At 39.8% G+C, this 13,240-nt stretch overlaps 1 protein-coding gene across 1 annotated transcript; it reads left to right on the top strand.

The window, feature by feature from the left end:
- Positions 1–1,167: 1,167 nt before the first annotated feature.
- On the top strand, positions 1,168–9,381 carry LOC146548307 (lymphocyte function-associated antigen 3-like). Its single transcript, XM_085265432.1, has 11 exons — positions 1,168–1,622; positions 2,164–2,325; positions 2,408–2,533; positions 2,658–2,818; positions 2,900–3,008; positions 3,105–3,203; positions 5,537–5,557; positions 6,140–6,160; positions 6,322–6,348; positions 6,446–6,502; positions 6,902–9,381. Exons 1-11 carry the CDS (start codon positions 1,544–1,546, stop codon positions 6,925–6,927), a joined length of 888 nt encoding a protein of 295 aa, XP_085121558.1. The 5' UTR covers positions 1,168–1,543; the 3' UTR covers positions 6,928–9,381.
- The last annotated feature ends 3,859 nt before the right edge of the window (positions 9,382–13,240 follow it).

Below are 13,240 nucleotides of genomic sequence, written 5' to 3'. Positions count from 1 at the left end.
TTATTATTATTATTATTATTATGTGATTGTGTTTTGTTTAAAGTATTTTAATTTATTAAAATAAATCACATTTTGGGTTGTCTAGACCAAAATATTAAATTTAGCTCCACAAGGGCCTGATATCCCCTTGCGAGGACATTATACTGCTTCTGTTTTATCAAAATTTAAAATGAATGTCTTCATATGTGGCTCTTACGGTATTTTTCTTAGAAACAAATATCGGGTAAAAAAAAAACTGGTGATTCTTTGTTTTTACATTCATGAGGTCCCAATCAGCCCAAATATCAAAGACAAATTAAAAATACATGCCATGGAAGAGTTCGGGTCTTAGGAGGTTAAGGATCAGATGGAAATACTGCAGGAAGCTTTGTGATACCTTCACTTTTCTCTGACAGGGGCTCCCAGTCAGTGTGTGTGACAAGTTTACACTGCTAATAATGGACAAACTGACAGCTCAACCACTGAAATGTGGTTAAATATTGATTTTCACCCTAGTCCCTCTGTTATATTTCAAAAGGATTAAAATAATTACTACAGTGTCCACTCTTTCAGGAAACGTGTGTAGTCTGTTTCATTTTCATCCTTTTGAAAAGCTCCTTTCTTTATCACCAGGATTCATTAAAACAGGTAGGAACCACATAGGGATTTCATTGTGTTTGTGATAACCACTAGAACCTAAAACATTGAAAGAAAAAACTATTTGAAAACTCTTTTGGGTGCAATCTACTTGGTTATATTTTCATTTGACTTTTGACAGCATTTTTAAGATTTACTTTTTGTCTTTCGGTTCACTGTTAATTCTTCTTTACCTATATGAAATGAAATGTCTTTTGCCATTTATTTGGGAAGTTATTTTAACTTTAATTTCAGTGGTTACTGGGACACAAAAGAGCATTTATATTGTACAATCAACAGTCAAAGTAAATAAAGTGAATGCTGTAATTTAAATAAAGCACTTTTCTGAATTTAATAAGACCTGAGATTAAAAAACAAATACCTGTAGTACAGCAAAGGGAAGCATTACTCCTCTTTATCAGAGTTGACTGGAGTGGGTATGAGAAATGTTGGTCACTAGTAAGTGTGCTGCAATATGAGTTTTTATCTCATAACCACAGGATGCATATCTCTGAAGACGTAAATAAGATTGAGGGGAGCTTTTTCTTAGGTTGCAGTAACACATTATTGTCGCCAGGGGGAGAAAAACTACGTTTGTTTTTTTGTTTTTTTTAACTTTCCATTTACTTTCTAAAAAGTACTTTAACTTTGCTTAACCTCGTTTAAAGTTAGTTTTATTGGTATCAAACGCTTTATGGTGATTATCCAACAATATAACCACGTTTGGGTGTTAGTTACAGAGGCATGTCCGGGTTCCGGTGGGGACTCCCACCCTGCTTTCATTTCATTCCGCCCTGCGCTGTTCGGTGTTTATGCTAGCTCGTCTGAACTACTGTGCGTTTAGTTTTTGACTTTGAGTTTATCTGGCATGTTTCTCGGTACTTCCAGCCTGGAGTTTTCGTTGTTTATGACCGTTTAAGTGACGAAGATGTGGCATTCAGAGACGCTAATCGTGTCGCTCGGCTGTTTGTGTGTCCTAGCTGCCGTGTCTCCTTCAGTACATGCGGGTAAGTCTGCTGTCCTCTTGAAGGATCCTTAAAGCAGCTCGTTTTGTAGCACATAGTGAAAATTGTGTTTTTGCGGAGTGGGTGGGTGTTTTTATGAAAGCTGAATCGTAGTTTAGTGATTTTCCCTGTTTGTGACCCCACCCAGTGCAAACCGGCGTTCACATAGTGTTTTCAGCCAGTTTCTTACAGTCAACAAAAGCTAGCACACCAGGACTGAGTCCTTATGGACTCCAGAATAGAGGAGGTGAACTGGAAGCTACAGCTGTAACAGCATGTGTCAAACAACAGGTGATAAATAAGTCAGGATTAGTTAGCATACAATGAGACAGACAGCAGCACGATGCATGTTTGAAATGCCAAAGCACTTTTATAGAAACGTGTTGTATGTGTGCAGTTTAGCTTTATTCAGAATGAAACTTTCACACTACTTTAAAGAATTAGTCACTTTTTCCTAAAGAACAGTTTGATCTTCATTATTGAATATGTGACCAGTCACTAATAGAAACTTTAAAGTTTTTAATCTGATCATTTATCTGGGCAGATACTACAGTCTATGGAAAAGTGGGAGGAGAAGCTGTCCTAAAACCACCTGCCAACTCTGTGTCTGGCCCCATCACACAAATCTCATGGAAAGAAGGTTCTAACAAAGCCATGGAGTGGGAGACAGGAGATACGAATGCAACAGGCTATCGTCAGTTTCGTGGTAAGCTGTGTTAGTGGTGCAGTGGTCCCATCTTTGATTATCAGTGATGAGTTAAAGGTAACAGTATCATATATGTTTGAAGATCGTGGCCACCTGGACACTTCCACTGGTGTGATGACGATCAGCGGTCTGTTACATAATGACAGCAACAGCTACACACCCGAGATCAACAACAGGCGACTCACTCCAGTTAGCCTCGTCGTCCTCTGTAAGTGGATAAATCAAACTGTGTTCAGCTTATCAAGTAAAACTGAAAGTGTTTAGTATGTTACATCAAAACTAATGAAAGTGAATCACATGATGAATTTTCCTGTTTCCTTTTCTAACAACAGCTCCCGTCCCTGTACCCAGTGTTAACAAATCCTGTGATGAGAGCAAATGTGAGTTGATCTGTGAAGGAACCACAGCCAGAGCCACTCCAGTCAGCTACACGTGGATGTCAGATGATACTGGGAAGCATGTTTCATCTGGGAAACAATATACTGTTCATAAGGTATTTTAAGTAGACTTTAGAAGGTGCGAAGACTTCTTCTCTGTGGTTTCAATTATATTAACAATTTCACTGCATTTCCAGGTGAACAGTTCAATCAGTTATGAGTTGAGCTGTGAGATAGAAAACCCAATCAGCCGGGAGAGAAGTGAACCGATCACCATCTCTTCAGACTCATTCTCTGTGATATCTCGTGAGTTATTTCTGTAAAACACTCCTTTCAAACTTATTAATGCTACAGGTCATCAACGTTGAAAAGCCACTTACTGCTGCTGTCATTATTTTACAGCACCTGGAGGAGGTCCAAACATTTACATGGGACTTACAGTGCTCATCGTGCTGCTGGTTGTCGTCACACTGCTGGTTGTCTTTCATAAATGGAAAACAGGTGACAAAATAAATACAGTCTTTTATCAGCATATTGATATTCAGTATTGTGATTCCCCCTGTCCCCCAAACTCATAGGCTCAGATGTAGGGGTGGGTAGTGTTTAGGTTTTATCCGATACCAGTACCAAACCAGTACTTTTGAAACGGTGCCGGTGCTTAAAGAATGGAGAACACAAACTTTGTCCAAAAACCTCTCATGTTCAGCTGGTTTTTTTTTGTAAAAAGATAACAATGTTAGCCTTTTCTGCAGCTATGGGGCATATATGGTATCACTCTTGGCTGGAAGCTTAAACAATGGAAAAAACACAAACTTTGTCCAAAAACCTCTCATGTTCAGCTGTTTTCCACTTTTTCTTTGGTCATTTTAGCCTTTTTGGCCAGGGTGAAGGGAGCATCTGCCATCAAACAAGAAGACAGCCGCATGTAGCTATGATGATGTTTGCTAGTTCACCTTACATGCATTAATGTAATAACGTGGTTAGCCTACTCAACGTAAATTACACACGAACAACATGAAGCTACTCACGCAGAGAAGAACGGCTGCTGCTGCATCATCATCCTCATCATTTCTGCTACACTGGCAGGGCTAGGGGCCAGGACTCTCCTCTTCGGGTTTTTGGGGGATGTTGCTAACTCCGGGTCCGATAACAGGCACCACACCCGCAGTAGATGTGCTCGATGTGAGGTCTCGCAGCAAGCTATCAAATACGGCGCATTTCTCGGCTTTTAAAAAAACCGCTATGCGTCGCCAGGTGTTTCATCAGATTCTTGGTGTTACCTCCTTTGACAGTATCACAGTATCAGCTTAAAGCACTTGTTGCTGCTGAGTTTGCATCTTTTGCTGTGAAGTACAGCCAGACTTTTGACCGCTTCGCCTTGGACATTTTTAATCTGTAGCTCTGCTCTAAAAGAACGTACGTACCTGGCCCCGCCTACTATCCTCGGAAACGTAAAACGATTGGCTAGAATCTGAAGTGTATCACAGCTCAGGGGGGAAAAAAGCACAGAAATAAAGCACCAAAATGTGCGCTGCTTTTCGGTCTGGTTACTACCATTTATGCCATAATGGCACCAGATACCGGTACCCATCCCTACTCAGATTCCAGCAGAATATTTTAAAAAATGACCTTGACCATGAAATGAACCTCAATGTAATTCAAAACTACAACAGTCTCCTCAGCTTGCTAATGCTTACAGCTTGCTGTTAAAAGACAAGCTAATGCAACATGTTAGGAAAGATGCTCTGTAGTAATTTATTTAAACGCATTGCTGGCATCGAGCTTAAACAAAGCATATACACATGTTCACCTCCTCAGCTGCTCGTTATATATACACATATGGCAAAGGTGGCTGCTGAATGAGAAAGAAAGGTGACTAAAGTGACTTTGATGTGGTTATTGGTGCCAGATGAGTATTTCACAAGCTGGTAATCTACTTGGATTTTCAAGTTTTCAGAGCTCTATGTGTCTAAATGTCTCATTGTTGTCAGTGCTCAGACTGCTTCCAGCTGAAGATAACAGCAAGTCAAATAACCTCTCACAACCAAATTATGCTTGAATGTTTCCAGCAACTTGTTGAATTTGTGCCATTAAAATTTTCAGACAGTTTTGAAGGCAACAGATGGCCTCACATTTGACTCTAGAATACTTTGGTATACAGAGGAGTTCATTGTCGACTCGATAACCACAAGGTACCCAGATCATGTGGCTACAAAACCACCTCAAACCGTCACTCTTCCACTATTGTGATGACAGTTGAGGTTTGTGTGCTGATCTGCTTTGCTTAATTTTCACCAAATGTGGTGCTGTGCTTAATGGCCGAACATGTCCACTTCAGTCCAACCATCCAAAGTATGTTTTTCTGATGTCTTGTGGTTTATTCAGATGCAGTTTTACAAACCTAATCCCCGCTGCCATGTTCATTTAGAATGAAGACACTTTCATACAAACAACACACACGCGTTCAGTGTTTTGCTAATTGAGACCAGTAGAGTCTGAGATGTAGCTCTTGGGTTTTTTGGAATTTCACGTCTGACTGGAGTGAATTTGTTCAGGTGGAAGACACCTGAATGCTCCAGACCGACACACCGTCAAAACCTCTGATTTTAAAGAGGGGCTCACATTTGCTGGTGATTGATTAATTAGTGCATTTGGCAAAAGGGGATTCAACCCGATATTAGCGAGTAACAAATTAAGTCGCTAGTGAGTGTAGGGTTTGTCCCAGAACTTTCAGAATAAGGGTTTTTCGTTTAAGTCTATTTGAGGTTGTATTTGAGTTTCATTTCTGGTGGATCGCTAATCTAATGTTGTAATTTTCTTTTGATTTCTTCCAGGAATGTGGTTTTTTGAAAAAGGTAAGAAGTCTAAAACAAAGTGCTTCCTAAACAAATCTGAAGCTGAAAAGTAAACATTTACTTGATTTGCTTTGTCAGTTACTCTCTATTTTAAAATGGTGAATTAGTTGTGAATGCTATCTGATATTTTCAGTCAGTTTAAGAATACATGACATGTGATTCATCTTTAGACTGGAGCGTTAGTTTTACAAACCACGTGCCCGTGGTGGATCTTGGTAACACGAACAACATGGAGAGACGTGCAAACAGTTTGTGTTGTACATAAATGATCTCAGAACGTGACTGAAGGAGCATTTCTCTTCAGTTTCAGCTCTAATGTTGAAACCATCACAGCTGAAGCTTTAACAGAACTGACTGGCTTCAAGAAATGCTGCAGCGTTTTAGTGAACGTGGATGTATTTTTAGTTCAAAATCAGATTCTCTGATCAGGCAGTGAAATGCAGCATAATAACAGCATCGTAAAGAAAATATTGTCCTTTTTTATGATATAAATATCAAAGTGTTGGCAGCTCAGTGATGACCACGAACAATAAAACAAAAACTGGTGTCTTTAACTGTCCTTTGCTGTAATTCTCTCTGCAGAGTCCATGCCGTGGGAAGGAGGTCAGTAACAAATCAATTATAGCCCTTTTTTTTTTTTTTTTTTTAAATCAGTGTCTATTAGAAAGTAGAACTCAGAAACACCCGTGGTTCTTCTGTGTGCTGTTTCTTGTTAATGTCATTGTTCTTTATGTTTTGTTTTTGGGGTTTTTCATCCACTTCAGATTTCTGGAGGAGTGATGAACATCAGAGTAAGTTTCAGCCCAAAATTGTATTTTTTATGTTCACAGTGGGGCTTTGTGTGGGATTAAAAAGCTGATGTGTATATTTCTGTCATTAAAATAACAGGAGCTCCTGCAGCTAACGGCACCACTGCTCAACAACGAAACGATGAACAAACTGAAGGTAAAACTGTCTCAAACGACTTAAACAGCAGTAAATCGCTCTGGTATAGAGTTTATAAAGGACGTGTTTAGCATATCTCCAGCTCTGTGGTTTGATCTTGGACTCTGTGGAAGCTGCTTCGACTGACTCACAGCTTTAAAAATACTTATTCATCATATACTGTCCCTCAGTTCATTTCCTTTCTCACTTCCTTTTCTGCTCCATGTGAGCCACCTTTCATCTTTTCGTCCTCCTCTCACAAATGTATGGTTTAGTCACATGATACAGAGCTGAGAGTTGCGGGCACCTGAATCGGCGTTTAATTTAATTTAAAACTTTGGCCATATTTATAAGGCCTTCAGGTTTTTAACAGCTGTGTGTAACTTTTTTCTTCTTTGTCTTCTTTTTGAAATCTGTCAGAGGAGACGCCAATGACCAACGGCTAAACATCAAGTAAGGACGGGTCAGGCGGAAACTGAGATGATCTGAAAGATCCAAACAGAAACTGAAAATGTTTAAGAATGTCAAGAAGTGCAGACGTACAATGGACGTTCGCCGGGGGAGGCTCCAAACCACACACCAGTAAAACGAGTTTTACTTGGTTGTTGTTTTAATTTGTCTAGAGACTTGAAATGAATGAATCATGTAATATTTTGAAGTCCTTTCCATCAGAAGAAGACTCCGCTTTGTTCTTCGTGTGCCCTGCATTGTTACTGTGAACACATTTAAAGCGGACAGGAAGTGCTACATGTATAAAGGCTGATTTACAGCATCGAGTCCCACTTTTAAAAAATGGCTATGAAGCTGGATTTAATAATAATATGTGTATAAGGTTTTTAGTGCCATCTTGTGCCAGTATGGAATGTGATGTTATGTGGTTGGTTGGTGCTAATAGACTTACATTAGTTTATGTTGTAGTGAGTTTTATGTTAAAGTACCAAGGATGTATTGTCCCCTTTCACTCTCTGTCTCTTCAGCACGAAGTGGTCGTTCATTATTGGCTAGCTGCACTGAAATATGGGACTCCACCAGTTAGCCGTATTGTTCGGGTTTGTAGAGCACTTTATAAATGAGCAGAGCTTGTTGGAGTTAGGTGGACTAGTGATTTACAAGGACGAGAAGCTTCAGTCTGACACTGTCCCCGTTGTCTTTGATTTTTCCTCCTTTGGTTGGATGCAGACACAATCAGCTGGCAGAGCAGATGTTCAGAGGATGTGATCAGCGTTGTTTTATGCAGTAAAACAGTCTTTCTTTCCTCAAACACGCCCAACCAGTTTACAACATAAGTTACTACATGCCCATCTCAAACACATCAGGAATCCTGAGATTCTGCAGGGGGAACAGAGTGATGTGTAGAACAGGAACATCAGAGGGAAAGTTGCTGCACTCGTTGGAGTGAGTGAGATGATGATGATGTCAGTGCATTACTTCATACTAGAAGTGGGGAAAATCAAAACCCTAATATAAGTGAAGGAGAGCGTAACATGGAGACTTTTTCCTCTGTGGACATGCTGATGGACGTCAGGATTTCCATGTGCATTGGTAAGAAAAATAGTTATATTTGTAACTGTTGTTGTAAAACAGTTCTGTCACTCAGTAGTTCACATATACTAAAGCCATTTTCCAGTTACCTCAGCAATCTTGCATTCCAGTAGGAAATTTGGGAAAACCAGAGAAACCGGGTTCATTTTGATTCTTAGCAGGATGCAACCATTCGCGGGGGGGGGTGCTTATTAAGAACACAGCTGTCGCCCCTTCGTGGATAGAGCCTGTTCAGTGCTGTGAGTATGATTATAGGATTCATCTGTGAAATCACAGCAGTGGCAGTCCAGATTATAAGTTTTACGTTTTTACTGCTGTTTACATTCACTTCCGCCATCTTGGATTGTTAAGTCACAGTTGGTGGGGCTGATCTGACGTTTCAGGATGACAGATTAGAGTAGGGCTCCGCAGTGTAAATCAGCCTTTATAAATGTAGTGTTTCATGTTCACTTTAATCCGATGTCTAATCTGACATGAAAGTATTGTTTTGTTTTCTGTCCTGCTTAAAGCTGCTGAAGTATTTTAACTACTAGCTTTTACTATTAAAAACACTACAGATGTAGTTAGATGTAAAAAGGTAACTTGAATGAGATGTGACAGGAGTCAAGCTTAAAGCAGATCTCCAAGATTTTCCATAGAGGCAAAAAATTTTTTAAACAATAGCAGGAAACTCAGCAAAGTGCCATTTCCTGTGATTGACTGCATACCTGACACCGAATGGCACGTCGACCACGTTAAAGAGGTACGCTGGGGGATGATTTATAATAAGAGCCAGGTGTGGTGCAGCCTCGCAGTGTGGAGGGGAGGATGTTAAACTGGCAGCTTCTGGCGGCAAAAGGGACGCCATTGTTTGGTTTGGGCCGCAGGGTCAAACAACAGTCAATGCTTTGTACAGTTAATGCATATGTGTGCGCTTCTGGGAAAATTGAAGCTTGGACAAAGTTGCAGGTTTTTTATTTACGTGTCTTATTATTTCTATTAATTCATCTTCGAACATAGATCTTATTTGGCTTGTCTTCTCTGTTACAGTGAATTATTTTTGTTACAGTTTTTTTTTTTTTGTCTCATTCAAACCTACTGTGTGTGCAGAGGATGTTCTGTAGCTGTAGCGTTAGACTTTTGTCAGGCACAAGTAGCGAGCTGAAAGTCAGGTATGAGCTGCAGTGCTGCTGCCATCGGTCTTTAGCAATCTCCAGATACACTAAAGTTTCCACATTGCTTCATACAACAAGCACTAATATTTGTTTTTATTCCCTTGGATTTGTATTTATTGTGGTTCAGTGTCTGAGGACTCAAATAATGTAAATATATATGTGTTGTTTTTATGAACTATGTTTAATAAAACCTACAAAAATGCAGGTTGCAGTGTTTACATGTATGCATCACTCTGTACACTTCTGGCAGTTCTGATCATTTCCTCTATACCATGCAAGAAATGAATCTCTGAATCCAAAAGGTGATGTGGATCTGGGTTAGTTTATATGTTCTTCACAGCATTAACGTGATTGTGATTCAGGGAGCTTTTTGTCTTTGATGTTCATTTGTGAAATGCGCAGATGCCTCCATCTTCCAGTGGTTAGGAATGTCTCCAAAATTGTTCTAAGCACAACCTGTTTATGCAAAACATTTATACATTTTGTTTTTTTTTTTACTAATCATTCCTACAGACAAAAAGAAGAAAACTGAGTTCAGTGAGTTGATTGTTTTGGGTCGACCCAGTTCTGGATGTTTGGGACATAATGGAACTAGTCACTTGTTCTTCTTGTGGCGGTAATCCCAGAACAAGATGGTGGACGGTCCCTGGGGTGGATATTTGTTCCTTAAGGCTCTGAATGTTGTAGGGTGTGCTAGTTGACGTATCTGTGCAACGTTGTGAGGAGCTCCGGGGCGGTGTCCCTTAACTTGCAGGCTGGATTGGCGTTTCCTGGTTTAAGAAGGGGGACCAGAGGGTATTCTAGAACTATAAGGGGATCGCACTCATCAGCGTCTTCAGGAAAGTCTGCCAGAGAGCAGAGCCCATCCGAATCTTAGACACAGGAGCAACAATGCTGTTTTCAACACTGGATCAGCTCTTTATCCCCGCAAGGATATTCCAGAGTGCATGGGAGTTTGCACAAGCAGTCTACTTGTTTTGTGGACTTTGAGAAGACAATAATCGGAAAAGGCCTATTCTGTACAGTTTGGTTGGGTTTTTTTGTACAGAACAGGCGTGTCCCGGTGGTGGATGGTTTCCACTTTGGTGGCCTTAGGATTTTATCTTTGCTTTTTGCAGTGTTTCTGTTGGCTTCATCGAGTGGTGGGCTCCTACTTGCACTGAAGCAGTGCACTGTTCGCCAATGTGAAGCGGCGGGAATGAAAGGACATCCAAGGCCAAGACCATGATTCTCAGCCGGAAAAGGTTGACGTACCCAGTCCGGGTCCAGGACAAGTCACTACCCCAGATGGTGTAGTTCAAGTATTTTGGGGTCTTTTTCACGAATATGGGGAGAGTGGAGCATGAGATTGACAAATGGATTGGGGCAGCATCAATGATGTGGAAACTGTACATTCCTTTCAAAGCATTCGTTTCAAACTCCTTGATGCTGCACGTCATCAACTCTGAAAAGCCACTTACTGCTGCTGTCATCTTTTACAGCATCTGAAGGGGTCTCACAATGTCCACAGTACTGTGCGGTGTTTTCTGTTAATCTCATCATTCTTTGATTTCAGCCACGTTGGGATTCTTACTTTTTTTTCCTGTTTTTTCATGGTATCAAAAAGCTGTCATTGAAACAACAGGAGAAGCTTGTGGGGATAACGGCGCCTCTGCTCGTCAAAAGCATAAAAAGGCTCAAGGTGAGACGCTTTCAAACTAGTTAAGCTTCTGTCCACTGACAGCAGTAAATCTATCTGAGAGAAAATGTTAACAAGGACATACAGCATTCAGCCTATTTCCAGCTCTGTTTTTTTTGAAAACCTTTAAGAGTAGAAGTATTTTTGATTGTACAGTAAAAAAACAACATTTTTTATCATATAAATACTTTACCGCTGTTAAACTATTTATAAATAATGTACATGTTACAGAAAATTGCTGTTGTTCTGCAAGAGGAGACAATTATCATATCATATCAGCCAGGTGGGAACTGAGATGACCTGAAAGATTTCTAAAATTAGATTCAGAAAATCAGGAAGTGCAGACGTGGCGTGGAAGTTGAGCAGCAGTGGGATCCAAATAACACAAATGCACTTAAACAGTTTGTATCTGTGCAGAAACCTAAGCAAACAAGTCATGTGACCTTGGCTACTGTAAGAAGTTAAAGCTGTTTTCTGATTGTTTTTGATGCAAAGAACTGAACAGAAACCATAATCGGATATTGATCAAGAATCAGCTTTGGTCATCTTCTGCACTGCATCGTTGCAGTGAAGATAAACTCTTTCTTTTCCTTTTACTTTAAAACACTATAGATGTAGTTAGATGTAAAAACTTAACTTGCCCCAAAAAGCTTAAAAATTCAATTTAACTTTGTTTATACAGCACCAAATCACAACAACAGTCACCTTAAGTGGCGTTGTATTGTAAAGCAGACCCTACAATAACACATACATGAGATATAACAGGAGTCATAAAGGTTTTCAGGCTTGAAGCAGATCTCACATCTTCATGAGGTTCGTTCCAGGAGTTTCCAAAGAGGTAAAGATTTAAACAATAGTAGGAAACTCAGCAAAGTGCCATTTCCTGTGATTGACTGCATACCTGACACCAAATGACACATCAACCACGTTAAAGAGGAACGCTGGGGGATGATCTGTGATTCGAGGTGAGGAGGACCTTAAACTGACAGTGTGTGTGGAGGGGAAAGGAACGCCATTGTTTGGTTTGGGCCGCAGGGTCAAACAACAGTCAGTGCTTTGTACAGTTCGTGCATGTGTGTGCGCTACTAATAAAATTGAAGCCTGGATGAAGTTGCAGGTTTTCTATTTACATGTCTTATTATTTCTATTAATCCTTCTTTGACCGTGGATCTTATTTAGCTCATCTTCTGTGTTTCACTGAACTTTAATTCTGTTTGTAACAATGTTTTGTCTCATTCAAACCTACTGTGTGTGCGGAGGATGTACTGTAGCTGTACTGTCAGACTTTTGTCAGGCACAAACTAACTGGAAGTCAAGTATAAGCTGCAGTGTGTGAGGATGCAAATAATGTAAACATATATGTGTCTTTATGAGCTATGTTTAATAAAAACCTTTTTTTTTTACCAGTTTTCACTTTAACAAAAACAGTCTGTACACAATACTGATTATTTCCTCTATACGATGCAATCACTGGATCCAAAAGGACACGTGGATGTAGATCACTTTGTATTTTCTTCATAGTAACAAGGTAATGATTCTATTTTTTTGTCTTTGATGATTATTTGTGAAACGTGCAAATGTCTCCATCTTCCACTGCTGCTCACGCAAAGCTATCCATAAGCTTTTGTTGTAATTGTACAGACACACAAACAGAGTAATCACTGAGTTTATTGGTAAAGGTAATAATTCAAAATTTGTGTTGCTAAAAAAAAACACATCACTTGAGGGCAGCAAATCAGTGCAGTCTGACCGATGACAGCGGTTTGCTAGTTTCTTTGTAGAATAACCAGGATGCCTTGTTAAAAATGCAAGAGAATAACGTACATGGTCTCATTAATACAGGAACATAATTCATCTTGTAGCTTCTGATTAAGCTTTTATTTAATGGAAAACAGCAGCCGGTTACATGTGGAAACCACTTCATTTAGTTATGAGGAATCATGATCCGGCCATCAATAAATAAACATAAATAAATCCACAAACTTTTTTGAGAGAAGATTTTCACCCAATGATTGAAGTCAGGGTGCCTTCGATCTCCATATTTTACTAATACAGCACATCTGAAGCACGGTGCTGTACAGTGTAAACTCTCCGTAGTGTATAACGTAGTGGCCATAGACACAATAAATGAACCAGATAAGAAAAGCACACGAAGACTATGAAAACTACTCACCCAATTAACCACAAATGTGTCACATAAGGTAACTATGTAAAAGAAATGTGAAAACTATGGCGCATGAATACATAGTTCCAAAAGAAGGATTTTTCTTTGCGAGCAGGCCAAGAAACATCACCCGAGGCTCCAGATTATGTTTTACTCCTTAAAGCAGATTTACCGAGACCATGATCTGTCCCCAGGTGTTTTTACAATATCAGTCTTTCCTT

Source organism: Mchenga conophoros, linkage group LG23 (genome assembly GCF_057382185.1).
Source record: "Mchenga conophoros isolate Kocher_MC1m ecotype Shallow Benthic linkage group LG23, M_conophoros_male_GT1.1, whole genome shotgun sequence".
NCBI lineage: Eukaryota > Metazoa > Chordata > Actinopteri > Cichliformes > Cichlidae > Mchenga > Mchenga conophoros.
Note: the sequence above shows the minus strand (reverse complement) of the source record. Positions and strands in the feature narration are given on the sequence as shown.